General features: G+C 36.5%; 3 protein-coding genes across 3 annotated transcripts in view; 1 reads left to right on the top strand and 2 right to left on the bottom strand.

Annotated features, from left to right (window-relative positions):
- Nucleotides 1-17981, bottom strand: part of LOC142351759 (serine/threonine-protein kinase 16-like) — a 160952-nt gene that overhangs the window by 91753 nt on the left and 51218 nt on the right. The window lies entirely within an intron of this gene.
- On the bottom strand, nucleotides 2720-4069 carry LOC142351640 (uncharacterized). The gene has a single exon (XM_075403779.1). It carries the CDS (start codon nucleotides 4067-4069, stop codon nucleotides 2720-2722), a length of 1350 nt encoding a protein of 449 aa, XP_075259894.1.
- LOC142351553 (threonylcarbamoyl-AMP synthase-like) lies at nucleotides 13075-13835 on the top strand. The gene has a single exon (XM_075403640.1). The coding sequence runs from the start codon at nucleotides 13103-13105 to the stop codon at nucleotides 13736-13738; it is 636 nt and encodes a 211-aa protein (XP_075259755.1). The 5' UTR covers nucleotides 13075-13102; the 3' UTR covers nucleotides 13739-13835.

Below are 17981 nucleotides of genomic sequence, written 5' to 3'. Positions count from 1 at the left end.
AAACATTTTGTAGATACGACTGCAGATATGTAAAAATTCGTTTTATGTTTCTTTGCATTGTTGATTTTAGTGAATTGCATTAGATATTCTGGCTTTTCATGTTAGCAATTTGTAATCTTGATAACCTGACGATTATTTCAGAGTCTAGTGGGGGGCAATATTGGTTGCCATTTCACGGTCAAGGTTCCTAGAAAGAGTCCAGCTTGAGTGTTTTCATGGGTCGAGCTTAAGTCTTTATGTATGTATAAAGGTATGCATGTATCCACGTACGTATGTATATGTGTATGTATGTATGTAGGTATGTATTTCTGTGTGTATATATGTATGTATATGAGGTATATGTGTGTGTCTGTTTGTATGTATGTATGTATGTATGTATTTATGTATGTATGTATGTATGTATGTATGTCTGTATATATGTATTTATATATTTTTGTATGTGTGTTTGTATGTTTGTATGTATTTATGTATATATGTACATGTGTATGTATGTTTGTATGTCTAGCTAAAATCTTTTTAACGACATTGGGTCAAGCTTAAATCCAGCCTTAAGTTTGGGTCGAGCTAAAGTCTTATTGAAAATAATGGGTCGAGCTAAAGTCTTTTTGGGAAAGATGTAGAGAAGAAGTAACTGTCAATTAAAGCTTAAATTGATTAAAAAACAAACGTTTCTGAACATTGCGTTTATCGTCAGGTTTAAAAATCAAAAGAAATCATTTACAAAGTATATAAAATTGTCTTTGACTCTAATTCTAAACAATGAATTAAAATAACATCGCTTTTTTGAAACTGTTTACAGTTAAAATCACATTTACAACATCTTATTTACACTTACTACACTAAAATCAATTAATTTTTTTCCGGAGTTTTTGAAAATCCCGGGTATATTGCTTTCTATTCCTGAAAACGGATTTTTATATTCATTCCTATCTATCTGTTATTATTTTTTACTTGTTGGGTTTGACAAAAATTTGAAGTAACAAGTACCAGAATAATTTTTGCATTTCAAAAGTCAAACTTTTTGCATTTGAACTAATACTTGAATGTCAATTCCTGCCCTCGGTACCCATCGCGGGTATTTAATTGCAGTTTTAGCTTTTTGATGTAGATCGCTTCTATTGTCATTAGTTTTTCAACCCCACGACATGTATCAAGAATCTCCCATTCAATATTATGCGCTGTACCACAACATTCAACGAGGTGTTGACCCATGGGGAATCCTTCATTTGATGCTCCGAAATTCTAGTGATAACATGTCGGCTGGTTTTGCCAAAAAAGATGGAACTGCATCCATTACATGTAACTTTCTATACCACATGGAATTTCAGATTCTTATCGAGTTCGAGTTCGAGTTCGAGTATTCTGGTCTGTAGGTTTGTTGCCTCTGTCGACCAGCTCCTCCGTGTTGTCCCTTGCCCTAGGACAATTCGCGGAACATCCTGTGTTGCCAGTGTCTGTCAAGTCGTGTCTTGAAGATATCCAAGCTTTCACTTGACACGACGTGTTCTGGTAACTCGTTCCAATCTTTAGGTCCATCAATTGAGAAAAACTTTTTCCTCAGCTCCAGTCGTGCTCTTCTGATGGAAAGTTGCTGCCCATGTTTCCTCGAGTTTCGTTCGATAAACTGAATTAGTTTTTCCGTAGCAGATTCGTCGTACATTCCATTGATGATTTTGAAGATTTCTATCATCCGGCCTCTTTGTCTTCTGTATTCTGTGGTTGGTAGCTTGAGTTCCCTGAGCCGCTCTTCATAACTTAAACCTCGCAGGGATCCAACTAGCCTTGTGGCTCTTCTTTGAACATTTTCTATACTGGTCTTATGCTTTTTAAGATTTGGATACCAGATTTGGTTCGCGTACTCTAGGTGGGTCTGATTAATGCTTTGTACAGTTGTAGAAATACTTGTTTGCTGATGTTAATAAAACTTCTGCGGATTAGGGCAAGAATAGAGTTCGCTTTCTTCAACTTCATACAGATTAGCTCTTCGAAACTGAGTTTGCTGTCGGTCATTGTTCCCAGGTCTTTCTCTTTGTAAACACTCTTAAGATTTTGGTCTTTGTTAAGATTGTACGTTCTCTCTGATGTGGTCTTCTTCTTTGATGTCAATGTCATCTTTACACATTTCTCTGCGTTGAACTCAAGGAGGCTCGTCTTCGACCATGTTCGGAGTTCTTCTAGGTCTTTCTGGAGGACTAGTCGATCTTCTACTGTTGAGATCTCTCTGTAGAGCTTTGCGTCGTCTGCGAACAGTAGGAGTGGGGACTGAACCACGTCTGTCATTGAGTTGATGTAGATGATGAACAAGACTTGCGAAGTCCGATCCTTATTTTTATAAGTACCGATCCTTGCGGTATTCCGCTCAGTACTGGTTCCCATCTTGAAGGAATTTCGTTTACCATCACTCTTTGCTCTCTTCCATTGAGGAAGCTTCGGATCCAGTCGTGGGTTTTACCTCCAATTCCAAGTTGATGTAGTACTTTGAAGAGCCTCTGGTGAGGGACTGTGTCGAAGGCTTTTTTGAAGTCAAGGTAGATAATATCCACTTCGTTATTCTTATCTAGCGCTTCTGTCCAATCGTCCATTGCTCTTAAGAGCTGCAGTGTTGTCGACCTTCCAGTCATGAACCCATACTGTTTCTGACTAATCAGGTCGTTTGTCAGAATATGGTTCATGAGGTGTTTTTTTACAAACGGCTCCATAACTTTGCAGCATACGGATGTCAGGCTAACCGGTCTGTAGTTAGCTGCGTCTTTCTTTGGTCCTTTTTGTAGATCGCTGAGATGTTGGCCCTTCTCCAGTCGTCCGGAACTGTACCTGTTCTCCAAGATTCGTTGAAAATTTCTGTGAGATATTCAACTATTTTTTCTCTTGCTTCCAGCAGAACTCTAGCGTGGATTCCGTCATATCCTGGTGATTTCGTGTCGTCTAATTTTTTTAGTTGCTCTAAGACTTCACTTGTTGATATATTGATGTTGTCGTCGATTTGGTGTCGGTTTGTGACTGCAATATCCCAGTCTGGTTCTTCTTCGTGGACAAACACAGATGCGAAGAACTTGGATAACGTTTCTGCGTTCTCATAGTCACAGCTTGTCGTGTTTCCATCCTCCCTCTCAAGGTCGGCGATGGTTTCCCTTGTTTTCGTTTTCTGGTTGACGAAAGACCAAAACGCTTTCGGGTTGCTCTTGCACACCGCTGCCACAGTTTGTTCTTTTTCATGTTGGCGTTTTCTAGTTAGCTTCCTGACCATGTTCCGTCTTCCTGCGTACTCTCGATATGACCAGTCCGAGTTCTCCTTGATGAAATGCTTCCATGTCTTCTTCTTTTGTTTGATGGCTTCTCTAGTTGCGGAGTCAAGTGGTAATCTACTTTTTTCTCCTCTTGTTATTTTTGTCAATGGAACGTGGTTCTCCACTGCGGTCTGGATCGTGTCCCGGAGGAGCTCCCATTTCTCGTTTACATTTTGGGTGACTGTGGAGTTGGTGTCTAATTTAGATTTCAGGTACTTTCTGATGGCTTTGAAGTTGGATTTCCTGTAGTTTCGGCGATACTTGATGTCAGTTCCTACAGTTAGAGCAAACGATGTTTTGGTCATTACATGATCGCCTTTTCCTAAGGGTGCACAATGGTCTATTCTCTTTGGTTCCAGGGAACTATGCGTCAGCATTAGATCTAGCAAAGATGGTCGGTTGTTTCTGGCACTTCGAGTTGGCGTCTTCACATGTTGTTCCATGAAAGAGTCCTTCACGGCTTCCAGGAATCTCCATTCGTTGCTCTCTGCTTCACCAGTTGCACGTACCACTTCCCAATCAATATCTGGATAATTGAAATCGCCTACCACTATGAATTTTTTCCTTGATCTTCCGATATTTTTCAGATACTCGTTGATTTTCGCGTTGTTTTCGTCGCAGGATCTCGGGCTACGATACATGTTTACCACTGTTAAAGTGCTGCCGGCTAATTTGATCTCAAGTTGTTGGATCTCGGTAATGGATTCCTCACTTATCAAGTTATATTTTAGGTCGTCTCGGATGTAGGTCAGAAGTCCTGGTCCATTTTCCTTTGGGTTCATATCTAGATCATATAAGGATCATATAAGGATCTACTTATCAAAAGATGATTTCAGGGTGGGCAAGCAAGTCTTAGCTTTCTTGTTGTGAAAATGTTTTTGAATATCACACAATTTTTTTTCAATCTACTTGCAAAAATTTTGGTAATATTTCCTCTGTATTGTACAAAAAACCTCGGTTTAGGCTCCTTATTGCTAAGAATTTTAGTTTTTTTGAGATGTTGTTCATTTTGTTGTGAGCAATTCCCTCGTGACTATTCTATCCAACGTCTCGTTAACAATACTGGAGGACCACTCAGTTGGATATTGATTTTCAGTCCAGATGTTTTCATTTTTCTTGAGAGCCACATCAAAGGATTGTCAGTCACTGGTCGAATTTCAAATCCGATGCACAATCCCTTGGATCACATTTTTCTTATGTTGTAACGGTGCACAGCTACGGAATTTAGGTTTATGCCGGTATCGGTGAATTTTTGAAACCAATTACAGCTAATTTTCCTATCTTCGTATACGTTTATGTTTAGATCTAGAAATGCCAGGTCTCCACTATCATTTGGTGTCTCAAGAGTGAATTGTAAGGTCTTGTAAAAAGAATTTGCATAATAGAGGTAACCTTTTGGGAAAATTTCGGTTCCCGCAAAAGTCTTTTTTTTTTACGAAAAATTTGAGTCAAGCTAAAGTCCAGCAAGTCTTAAAGTCGAGTTAAAGTCTTTTCATAGCTCAAATGAGTCGACTATGGTCTTTGGTTATTTCATAGCACATTTTGGTCGAGCATTGTCTTTTCATAAGTCGAGGCCTAGACCTGGGAATCCGTTATTAAAATTTAAAGATATAACATTGGCTAAAAATAGCCGAAAGGAAATCCCCACATCTTTAATGCAATACAGAGGCAAATTAAGCGTGCGATTGGAAGATAAACCGCAGAAAATGTCTCGGTTAAAAATTATTTTTACGACTAGGAAAATGAAAATTTGCTTGCCTTCGCTTAGGTAGAGTTCCGATCAAAATCTGAAATCTCTTACTATGTACATGTAGTTTCCGTTCTTGTCCGCTGTTCGTTTATAAATTCACCATCTTAACAATGTTACCAATTCGTTTATAACTTCACGATCTTTAGAGCTTGTCTGGAGACAGCTGCAAATTTTTAAACACCGTCTCATCAACATCGGAGTCCAACTGAAACGAAACGAGCAGTGGTCGGCTGTTAACGGGTTTTGTTGGTCAGGCCTGCTTTTGGTCATGCCTGGAAATTTTTTATAGGACAAATAATCTGCCATTGACATCAGTCATTGTCTCAGTTTTCACAGAAAAAAAACATTTCTAGAAGTTGCTATCCGTTAGAAAAGCAGAGCATGGAAGTTTGGATCTATTCTATTTTGCCACCATCCTCAGCTTAAAGAGCTTATATCTTTTGCGCCCCCCGGGCGCACGTGCTATTTTCTAACATTTTGTTTACTGGGAAAAGATTGAATTCATATCTATGATTATTACATGCTGTAAATTGTAATTATAAAGAGAGAAAAGAGTGAATGAAACAGTTAAGTTTTAAAATGCACCCAAAAAGGCTTGCCAGTGTTAAGTCAGCTAAATTAAGAAAAATTTTTTTCAGATTGGAGTCGTCATTTAAAGTTCCTAGGATGCAGGCAGAGTTGTGTTGTTGCAGGAGGATCGAGAGTTTTTGAACAAAAAATGATCGTGCCCGTGTCTCGTAAATTGTGGAAATCGCCCGCTTCAGCAATTCGCCCAGGAAAGTTGACGTCTCAGGCACGTAATTGCCCTGGGTGTCGAACGCCACAGGCTGGAAGATAAAGCCGCTGTTGGAGATCTTTGTACTTTGCGAGCTTCTTCTTCTCTGCCTCCTCCACTGCAAGGTGCGGAGTGCCAGTGCGACCACGTGACAGCGAATCCACAACTGTGACGTCCCACATCAAAGCTTTTCCACAATTCCAAGGCACTAAGGTCATTCCATCGGTCTCTTCCCGTCACTTCTCACGAGGCCTTTTGGCTCTAAACATGATGTTAGCAACAACTTAATCTTAGAATGTCTATTGAAGCTAGATGCGTTTTTTCCAGAAGAAAATCCATGTAATCCAAAATGATCAACTGTTTCGCTGCAAATACACCAATGCTGAATACACATTTTACACCCTAATCTTGAGGCCACTGCTGTCCGAATTTGGGTATTAGTTAACTTCCAGCCGATAGAAGACATAGGGATTGCGTTTAGCCAAGCACCTGAAGTTTTACCGTTAAAAGCCAGTAAGCGTTTTTTATTATGGTTATCAGCAGCTGAGACTAGCAATTCACGCTGATACTTGGATACCCATTTGGACCACGTTTTCTGTTTTGTAATATCATTAACAACTGGAACTCATTAAGCCCAGAATAACCCATCCAATCTGTTAACGCCTCGGAATAGCAAATATCCGAAGGAATACTACCCAAAATAAGCTGTAACAAATCCTCTGTTTCACTCCTGGATGCTAAACAGGCTGAAGGGGCCAAATAGATAGAAAATGAAAAACCGAGTCAACCTAAAGAAACAGGTAAAATTACTTGTTTATTGCTTCTTTCACCTAGGCTTATGTAACACACTGTTTCAAAGGCATTCAAAAAGGCGGAATCAAAACATTGAAGCTGTTCATAAAACTTGAAAGATGACGAAGTGCACTAAAAATAAAGTAACTTAGGCATATGAAAAATATTTTTGATCAAGAAGAAGCTAAAATGCTAATCATTTTTCAATTTCTGAGAAATTGAAGCTGTTCTGTCTTCTCTCGAAGGACGATGATATTCGAGTTGTACCCAACTGGCGAGCCCAAAATAACCAAGTCCTCTATTGGGGTAACGCCAAAGCCCTAACAAACCAAGTTCAACTCGTCCATGGTAAGCTGGCGGGTAGTAACAGACTGGTCATTGAGAAAGACAATCTCGCATTTCGAGGGGTTAACACTGAGTCCAACCTTCTCTGCTTCTTGAATCAAAAATCTTAAATCTTTAAATACTACATTATACTCCGCTGCAAAGGTGCCATCGTCAAGATACCAAATGTTGAGTTCAGAGTTGATGTTCTGGACTATGTGATTTATTCCGTCGCAGAATAAAGGACCATCGGGGTCTCCCTGCTGTGCACCAGCTGCTGTGCACCTATTGCACGCTACATAATAACGTGCTATTTAACAATATTTAAAACACACGTGCACATTTTAAAATCCCGAAAGTCTGCAGTGCCAGAAGTTAAAATGCCACTCAAGTTGCTACTTAGCCAGAAGTTGACTTTCGTCATTTTAAAACGTGCGCGTTTCGTGTTTTAAGCATGTTTAAGTGACTCTGCACTGCAGAAGTTACTATGAAATTCTGAATTAATATCTCGAACCGCTTCGCGGTTCTCGATAAATGACAGAAGTTCTCAGTGACTTCAAGCATTGTCACTTAACCATAACATAATTTGTAACTGGGGGCGAAAAAAAAACACTTGGGGCCAAAACAGAATAGATCAGGAAGTTTCTTAATATCCGGTGACGAAAAAGCCAGCTGCATGTCTAAGACAACTTTTGTTTTAAGAAGTGCAATGGCGTTCAAAAACTTCGGTGAAATAAACCGCATTTTAAATTGCGAAGCCTTGAATCTACATAAATTTCTGAATGCAAAGCACAACTCATTGCATAAATTTGATTTCTTCAAGAGCTCAAATAAATGCTTTGGTCTTTTGAAGAAATATTTTGCTGCCTTTGGTCATATTCGAGCGGACAAGATGAATGTGCCAAAGAAAGAGGCTGATACTGCGTCACTGGATCCGGAAAATTTACGACTGCTACGCTGCTGCCTTGTTATTCTTGCGAAAATGCGAATTATGTCTGCAACTGCAATGAAGCATCTGAAGCACTGGGTATACTTGGGTCATTTAGCCAAGTATTGTTCTTTCTTAATTTGCACAATCTCGACCTTGTACAACCTCATCTTACAAGCAACTTCTACAATAGAAAGCATCGTCTCAAAGCCTCAAAATATTAACAGAGGTCTATTGGTTGATGGTAAGATCCTTCATGGACGTCATTACGTAGCGCCTTCAAAAGACCTGCCCGAAAGCATCATCACTGATCAGAAGAGTGTAGAAGATGAAGTACTTGAAACTAATTTAGATTTTGAGAACCAGCCCATCGTAAGTAGCGATGTTATAGTTCCAAACTGTGATGTTGAATTGAAATCTAAAAAACCAAAGAAGAAAGAAAGGCGCAGCGCGAAAAGTATTGCTGATGAGTTTGATCTTGGAGAGCTCATTTGTTAATAAATTTAGTACAATTTAAACTCTAGAATACCCTTTTGAATAATGTTCTGACTCAGCACAGCTATGGAACCAAATTTTTTTTTTTTTGGAACAGGAAATGTAGCCCGAAGCGAATGGCTATCGGGTGTGATTGTTTTCTGATCCAAATTTAAAATACTATGAAATAACCTATTTTCGAGAAATTTTCGGTTAGTGAAAGTTTTTTGCGGATACGAAAATTTGACGCCTAATGTTGACATCAAGTTTTTAATGACCGGAAAGCGATAGCTGGGGCTATTAATGACCTTGTATTTTTTTTCTTTTCTCAGTTCAAAAAATTTGAAATATATTGGGGCGCTGTTCTTTTTACAACTTCAATAGGAGTATTAGTTTAGTGGCTTTTTTTATCGATAACCTGAAAACAGTGTTTATGTCAAACTGCTAAAAAGTAGACAGGAGAGAGAGAAGAGAGAGAGAGAGAGAGAGAGAGAGAGAGAGAGAGAGAGAGAGAGTGGTTTCCTGTTCATGACGAGTTTTTGAGATGGAGCGAGAAAAAGTTTTCGGTAAGCGATTTATTTTGAAAGCAGTGGTTTTTTTAGTTCTTTTTTTTGTGAAAGGCCCTATTGTAAGTCGGAACATAAGGGATGATGAGTAGCACTTAGCCGGATGCTGCACTCCAAGCTGTTCCCCTCCAGACAGTGTAAAGACGACCCAGTCACAAAAATAACTCACAAGTGGAGAGGAAAGCACCTATATATATTATTTCTGTGAACATTTTTTATGCAATTGCGAATTTCGGTTTTGAATGATTCCTTTTCAGATTTCAAGTTGCTTTTCATATCCTCAATTTTTTGAGATAATTCATCTTTAATGTTTGACTGATCTTGGGGAATCACGACTTGATTTCGACAATGTAAACATGCCCAAAAACATCCATTAATGTTCCCAGTGCTTTAAAATTTTCCTCTGACAGGTCTGTGCAATTAACATGGAACCATATGAGACACTTGAAGCATTGTATGCTAAGTGCAGTACAATTGTTTCTACAAATACTGTATGGAAAATCTTCACAAGACGCTTCTTTTGTTTTAGAGCCTTTTTTGTGAGGCATGGTATTTTTTTAAACTGCCCAGTGGCACCTCACGGAACCTGGGGACAGCTTAAAATAATAATTCTTTAGGGATGCCTCAATGATGCTATTTCAGGTCACTGTCTCGAATTTTTGGAGAGCAAAAAAAGTTGCATCACGAAAGTTGCTTCGTGATAAAACACCAGACTAGCAGTGAATGTCTTAATCTAAACAATATAAATGTAAACTCCAATGTGCTTCTCAAATTAAAAGGGTTGAGAGTTTTTCGTTGACATTAACTGTATAACATGAGTTGCTTCCTTCTCCGGAACTTTAGGCTCTGAGAACAATTTTAAGAGTAGACTCAATCTCAATTATTATTTGTCGAAGTTTCTTCCCGTAAACGTTTCAGCTCTCTCGCATAAACTGTGCATCTAATTTGATCACGTTTGAAAGAAAGTTTTGGAGTTCTTTCGAACAATAGGAAACATTTTAAGGTAGGATTGTTAAGTTTCATGCAGATATTTTCTAGGAGATAAAGTGTAGTGAGTTGCTTTTCAAGAATTTTCTGACATAAACTTCAGTTTTTGCGATGAAAATGAAATAGGGAATAGAAGCGATGAGTTTTATTTAGAAGCCATTAAATTGCGAATGAACCAACAAATTATTTTATGCATAAGTTGAAATGTTACGCTGATGCATCTCAAAAATACATGCAAAGCTATGGCAAATGAAAACTATCTTGGGGTATTAATTTTTTTTTAAATGAGATCTTGTTCCTCCTCTCCAGAATTGGAAATCTAACTAGATGTATAAAGCGTTTGAATGAAAGCACTCTTATGAGACAATTGCGTTTTATAGCAAAGAGTTAGAGTTGGCAGGGAGATCTTGACGGCAAGTTAAGCTTTCAGCTAATACCAGATTGAGTACTGTACTTTTTTGCAAATCAAGATGCCTGCTGACTTTGATTATGTTATTAAGCTGACTTACATCAAGATAACAAACCTGAATGGACCGATTGTTGCAATTTTATATGCTGGAAAATGGGAGCTGTGAAAATTTTTGACTTGTAAGATAGTGATTTGATTTTTAAATTGAAGAAGGGCTTATATAAAGTGACTGAAATTGTTAACACCACAAATCGCTCGCCGTGCAATGAGAGACCTTGAATTATTTAGCTTCTTAGACGCAACCTGGCAGTGTCTGAAATCCCCTTGCTTCGGGTTCTTTTCCATTTTGAATGGTTTTTGTAATGTTCTTTTTTCCAAATTGACTTCGGTAAACTATTTGAGATTTCTTTTTTCAGTTTGATTCTTCATCAAGCTAAATTGAACGAGACATTTGAGAGAGGCCATGGGCCCAATAGTTCTCTCGCACAGTCCAATTATGTGAGTGTATTTGTACAAGTAATTTTGAAGATACTGAATGACTGCTGGAAACAAATTATTAAGTAGACCACGTGATTGATAATGACGGCACTGGATATCGGACAGGCAGAAAACGTTTAAAGTTGAATTTTCGGAAAATGATTTCTCGATTTAATTTTCGGTTTCATACAGTGACTCTGATTGAGTTGGAAACTGTGATATTCGTAAAGGTACAACGAGCGTGTCTGTTCAATTGTCTTCTATATAAATAGAACAATTAAAATTCAGCATAGCATAGAAACATCAGGCCATTTCCCTACAAGAAAGTAATGGCTGTCGTGCAAGAAGCGTGCTAATTTGTGTTTAGTTTTAATGCCAGTTATACATCATATTATTAATAGCCGCCCTCATCTTCTCGGCCGGCTATTATAGCGCTCCTATTTTTTTTACAATTGAAAGAATTTGAATTGTATTGGGGCGCTGTCTATTTTTAAGACATACGTTAAGAGAGAAATTCGATACTGCTCTGCCGCGGGCAGTTGCTTTTTTGCATGCTCTAAGTGTATATTAGGTTACTCCTTTTTGACTAGTTGAGTTAATGTACTAAAATGAGGATAATAAGCTGCTCGAAACCCTTGATAACGAGTATATAAATGCATTAGTCTTTTAGCCTTTAAGCGTTTGTGATCGTAGTGTCGGGTCTCAGTCAGATTTTATCTGTTATTGGTAAAAGTTCACTGGTGTACCGGTGAGAGCTGAGATGAGCCAAAACCGAAGTGAGCGGAAGTCGAACACTAATCAAGGAGGCTTTAAAGATAGTTTTCTGGTTATTAGCTACGATAGCTGAGCGGAGCTTTTATTGTCCTTTTCTTGTTTTTTCACGGTCAAGATTTTTTAGTACAACCATATGACGTCATGCTCATTTCAAATCTTTTGTTATAGCTGCGAAGCTGTGAGCTGAACGGTGCTATATTGCGGTGCTCTCGCGGCGTGCGTTTTTCGCTCTTATTTTAAACTAGAATAAGAAAATGGTGTTTGAACAAAAATTCGCGTTCTCGCTAGTGGTTTTTTGTTCACTTGCGGCAATTTCATTTTGATTTTTTGGATCGGATTTTTTTCTAAATGGTTTTCCCAATCCATTCATAGTCCGTTCTTTGTTTAGTTTTCTGTTTAGTCGATTAAAATTCTTTGAATTGTACGTCAGGACTTGTCCTGCTGTTTTTTTTTTCGTCCAAATTTTTTTTCGCTTTACCCATTGCCTCCCTCTTTTTCGACATTTTGCGTGAAATCTTTTTGACTTCTCTAGGCTAGTTTTACACTTCTGTCATTCTGCTCAAAGTCCTTTTAAACAGCAGCTGCTCAGCAAAGCAATTAAAAATGAAGAGAGTCAGTATAAAAAAATCAAAGTCAGAGATAGAACTGGGATGAACCCATTAAGCCCATTTTTAGATGCCCGGTATTTGAACTTTATGCTCATATGTTTTAGTTACTATCTATAATGCTCATTGGTATTGATGCTAGACCCTGTAGCCTCTCACTGAGAGACAGGAGTATGTTCAATTACGAAATGACATCAAAATAAATCGCACTTGAAAATGTTTTTATACAAAACTCAATTTTCTTTTCTTTCAATCCCAATAGAGTTATGGGAATCAACGGCGGCTATTCTCCGGCAATATACCGGGTATGTTTATTATTATACATCCCAAATTATTAATATGGAAGAACTTTTTTCTTAAACAAGATTCCTGTGCCCTTTTGTCGTATAACACAAACTTCTCTCTGGTTGATCGTGACAAATATTCTTCCTTGTCTTTTCGTGTACTGCCTTCCCTAAGTCTGAGCAATCCTGAAGTTGTTCTTGAGTAATCTTGAGGTTTGACTCCCTGAAGTGCTGAATCTAAAAGCTGCATCAAGGTTGGCAATCAATGAAGTTGTTATAAGCTAATTTGATATTTGGACGATTATTAGCGTTGTTTTCAGGAATTGATTGGACGCTTTTTACAACATTTTGCTATTAGACATTTTGGTCTAACAATTTACTGGTTTATTAGTGATAACGTAAACGTAATTATGTGTTTTAAAAGTATGCAGCGATACTTGGCGGATGGCCGGAAGCAATTCCTTGAGTCGATCAGAAAATAGCTTAGAAGTTGCCGTTCAAATCCAACGTGTAGTTACTATATTAATCCCAATTTTTTTGTACTTTGTTCTTTTGTTTCCAATTTTATTGAACGTTGCTTTAGTTTTTAAAGTTCCTTTCGGTTTCGTTGTCCATATACTAATACATTTTATTTCCAGATTTTATGCTCCGAGATTTGTAAAATTTTGCAATGATAATAACTCAGCTTACAAAGTCTGCGTTACGTGAAATTGCATCGTGTTTGCGGAACGGAGGAGTGATAGCCGTGCCTACCGATACAATATATGGTGTTGCATGTCTTGCGCAATCATCTGATGGAATCCGAAAAATTTACAACTTAAAATCCAGAGATAACCAGAAACCTCTCGCTGTTCTGCTTCCGGATGTTGATACAATTGAAAAGTATGCTGTGCTTAATGACGAAACAACGTCCAAAGTTATTGCCAAGTTATTACCCGGACCGGTAACGACAGTTTTAAAACGGAAGCCTGTTTTGAACCCTGATTTGAACCCTAACATTGAATCAATTGGAATTCGGGTGATTGATACTGAAATTTTGAACAGCTTGATGACTGAAATAGGCGAGCCCTTAGCATTGACAAGTGCAAACATAAGCGGCCAAACAAGCTCCCTATGTTTGGATGATTTCAAGGAAATTCACTCTCACATTGACGTCATTATTGATGGGGGGCTTTTAGAAACCCCACGCGATGGAAGTACGGTTGTTGATTTGACTGTTCAGAATACGTATAAAATCATCAGAAAAGGTCAACAATTTGAAGAGACACTTTCTATTTTACATGATTTTGGATTGACTTCTGAGTGAATTTTGATCCTGTTTTTGTAAATATTTTGTGTTCTATCTTTTCCCTCTGTTTTATTGCCACAAGTAATTGTATATAGAACTTGAAAGTAACCAATTACTTTAATTCAAGAAATTTTTTTAGGCAAATAAGTTCATTGCAATATGGCATATGCATATAATTGTTGCCGGAACAGAAGGTTGTAGGAACAGAAGGTTGAATCGGTATCAAAAATGTGGACTGTTTATCGAAAACGAATTTGACTTAAATTGAGTCGATAAATTCGATTTGTTCATACACGATGACTTTTTATGTTAAAATTTTCGGCCGTAAAGATGCCGATAAATTTAACTGGCGATTCGAGACTAAAATTCAGGGTGAAGTATTGCCAATCAATTTGCGTTTGGGTTTCAAAATGGAATTATTTTGCTCCTTATCAGTTTTTGAAGTAAATAAGCTTTGATGGGGCACTACTTTGTTGTTGGTAGACTCTTTTGTTTTACTGTTTCAAAGACACTCGTATGGCTTGTGGGCACTTTCTGTTGACCATTGACAAAAATCAAAATGGGGCAGTTCGTTTGGCTCAAAATATTGTTTTATCTTTACAATTAGGTAAGTTCGTGATGTCTAACCTATTTTTATGGCATGTTTTGAATGTTTAATTTCATGAAAGAGTAGCTTCGCTTTTAAACGTATTTTATCTGAAAAACTAAATAAAATTTTCTCAATTTGGTTTGATTAATTTTGGCTTATCTATATTTACCTGCTTTGAGAATGGTTTTGGTAGATTAATATTCAAAAGGGTAGATTATTAGGCAAAGATGACTCTTCGAATTTTTCCCGGATTTTGCGATATTTTTTGTTTTTAATTTCCATAGTTTGTTCATTTCTCAATTTTTGGAGTAATTTGAGTCGATTTTATCATGCTGTAGCGGGACTTGGAGTAAGCGAGAGGTTTGGAAGGTGGAATTTTCGCTAATTTGCTTCAAGAATTGCGATATTTATAATTTCGTTGTTTTCTAAAGCGAGTTCAATTGTCTGAGTGGCCACGTGGTTTATGTTTTCTAATGACTTTGATCTTAATTGTATTCCAAATTTCAAAACGCTTGAAATATTGTTTTTCAAATACGTATTAGGCAATTTATTTTTTTTTCAATCGAAAGAAATGCCAGAGGCTTTTTGGCTATGTTTTATTTTAACAAGGAGGCTCGTTAATGTGCGTTCGCGCATGATGTTCCGACCCGAGCTCATCTACATTTTTGACTTAATTGTCAACCAAATGAAGAGATAATCAAAAATAGAAGTTTGAATTGAAAAATCTTTACATACCCAAACTATTAATTGAATTACATACTGCCATGCGTCCTTACAGTGCTCACGAGATCTGCCATTAAAAAGACTGCGAGCGAAAAATAAACAACAAAATCAGCAAAAACTAAAATTTCACAGCAAAAACTCAATATCTAAATTTACAAGAGTCGAGCTACACAAACTACTTCTTTAAACATTAGCTACACAAACTTACTTCTTTTTAACTACGCGGCAGATGGGACTTTTCCCTAATATGACTAGGTAAAAAGTCGACAAAAAGAAAAGATGAGGCAAAAATCAGTCAAAGTTTTTTTAAAAACGTTTCATAACTTCAAACGTCTTAAAAACCCTTAGCCTTCAGCGATACAATTCTTGATGAATTAACTAAGAAGTCATTACGCAAGAACCTATATTTGCCCAGACTAATTCATAGAATCGAACTAAAGTTGTAGAAAAACTGAAAAAAAAACACTAACAAATTGCGAAAAAAACAAGTTATTGAAGCCGTTAAAATCATTTCCTTTTATTTCAAAATTGTTTCTTACTTTAATTGTTATTTTTACTAAATCAGCTAAAGCTATACTGAACGATTAAATAACTTTACTCGGTAATTATTTGAAAATCATTGGGATCTGTTAATGCGCGAATATTCTAAAAAAGAACAGAAAAAGAAACACAAATATTGACCACTCACAGTACTTTTTATGAAAACGGATATCGTCCACCAAACAAAACTCCAGTTGCGGTATAAAATCAATAGACACGGCAGTTTTTAAATTATATGGAATTAAATGGGACCCCTCAGTGATGAGAATACGTTACAATTTGAGACAAAAACAACAACAAAACCAGAAAATTTGAAAAATTTTTGAAAACGAATGATATAAAAAATTTTAAAACGATTCGCTATATACTGACTACATCAAAAAACATCATTCATTTAATTCTCAACTCGATGCAACTTCAAAAATCAGTCAAAAACAGCATGTTAACAAAAAATTCAGAGAAAAGTGTCGGAGCCACTAAAAAGTGAATTTTTTCGAGTAGAAATTTTCTATTTTGATTCTTTTTTTAACAGCCAGGTCATGCTTCTTTTGTTTTTTTAAAAATTAAACCTCAAAAACTTAACAAATATGAACACGTATATCAAAACCACGAAATTTTGAAAAAAAACACAATATCAACGCCATAAATTTCAATAGCTTTCAACAGAAGTCAGTAAATACGCTAAACTATGCCTCGATGAGAAGTCTATGTTGTTTGTCATTCATAAGTTATCAATAAGACATCAGAATAAGTCTTTTGACAACGAAAACAAGAACAAATACAGGCAAAAACCAAAAGTTCATTAGAAAAGTGCGAGATAGTTTTGGATCCATTTAGACCATAAGCTTTTCTCTGAAAATGTTCTCTGCGATCCATTGAACAATTTCGCTAAGCAAACTGGAACTATCAGTATTACGATAATGTTTCAATTATTTAAAAGGAACCAAAATAATGAAGAAATATCAAAAAAGAAAATGAAAAAAAGATGAAAACTCGTGGCATCAAAGTCATAAAACCAATATTTAGAAGTCAAAGTCGCTATTCTAACAAATTTGGTTGCAGTAGAAAAGAGTAAGATCCTGTGATTACTGAAAATGAATTACAGTCCAAGAAAAATAAGTTTGAGATCGGTTCATTTTCAAGAAAAAAATCGAAAATTTGCTTTTAATGTCTTAAAAGCCATGAGTTGTCTACTCAAATCACTATATAGGTACACTTAATGCTCATTAGCAAGCCTATTGCACTTTCAGTCATCAAGTCTCAGCCATAGGACTACAAAAATTTAGTAAAACCTCAAAATGGAAATCAAAGTTTCGTTAAAAATTACAAAAATTCAGAGTAGAAGCCAAAAGAAAACAAGAATGATTCCTAGAAAACAGATTTTTTGTTCTTTGGGCTTCATTTGACTGTTAGTTAGGTTCGTCATTAACGGGATCTCGATATGAAAATCGACTAGTCCATAAGTGACTTTAAAAAACAAAAGAATGCGAAAAGTTTTCTAAATAACAGCTCCTAAATATAATTCGAGTTTTTTTTTACTATAGTAAACTTACCCATGAGACCAGAACCAGCTTTTTTTCGCCTTTTGTCTTTTAGGAATGCAAAATTGTTTCATTTAGTAGCATGAAATGTAATCTTGAATTAGTAGTTTCACAGAAAAAATCTTAAGTTGAAGAAAATTATGCCAAAAGTGAACAAAATCATGCCAAATGTCCTGTGTTCACACAAAACTTTAAAACTCGATAATTCCTCAAAAAAAAAAAACGAAATTCAAAAAAGTTTTAATTTGAATTCTACGCTGGACGAGCTTTTTAATGATACCACTCACATTTCTCTACGATGAATATATCGATCGGCCAAAATTGTCTGAACAAAAAAAACTCATTTGATTATATAGTTACTCCCCCACAAGTGGGGTTGGAACAATTAAGTTGTTTCATGTGCTGACCTTGAAGATAGGTATGTAGTAAATATATGTTCATTAAAGCCGTTTTTATGTTAAAATTGCTCTAAATTTTTGGTTACATTTTTTGAACAGTTTAATTTCTAAATCCTGTAAGTTGATAAATATAGGACATAAAAGACGAATTTGATTGGTTACTTATTGTGGACTAAAAGTGACCTAATAATTCATTTTTTGATTTTGTTTCTCTCAATCATTTTAGTCCAATTCTGGGCATGCTGTAGAATTTTCGCAGCACAACATTATTTTAAACTATCTAACAATTATATTTCGATATTTGGTTTCAATTTTTTAATTTTCTTTCTGTTTGTAGTACTCAAATTCGACAATGAAATCGGTTCAAAACCTGAATTTTTGCTACTAATTGAAATCCGTCAGGACAGCTACTAAGCTGGAATGATACAAGTTAAAAAGAAAAATTTTTTAAATCCGACCTTGGTTTTTGA

Source organism: Convolutriloba macropyga, chromosome 13, assembly GCF_964194025.1.
Source record: "Convolutriloba macropyga chromosome 13, txConMacr16.3, whole genome shotgun sequence".
NCBI classification, from domain to species: Eukaryota; Metazoa; Xenacoelomorpha; order Acoela; family Convolutidae; genus Convolutriloba; species Convolutriloba macropyga.
The sequence above is the reverse complement of the archived record's forward strand: the minus strand, read 5'-3'. Positions and strand labels throughout refer to the sequence as shown.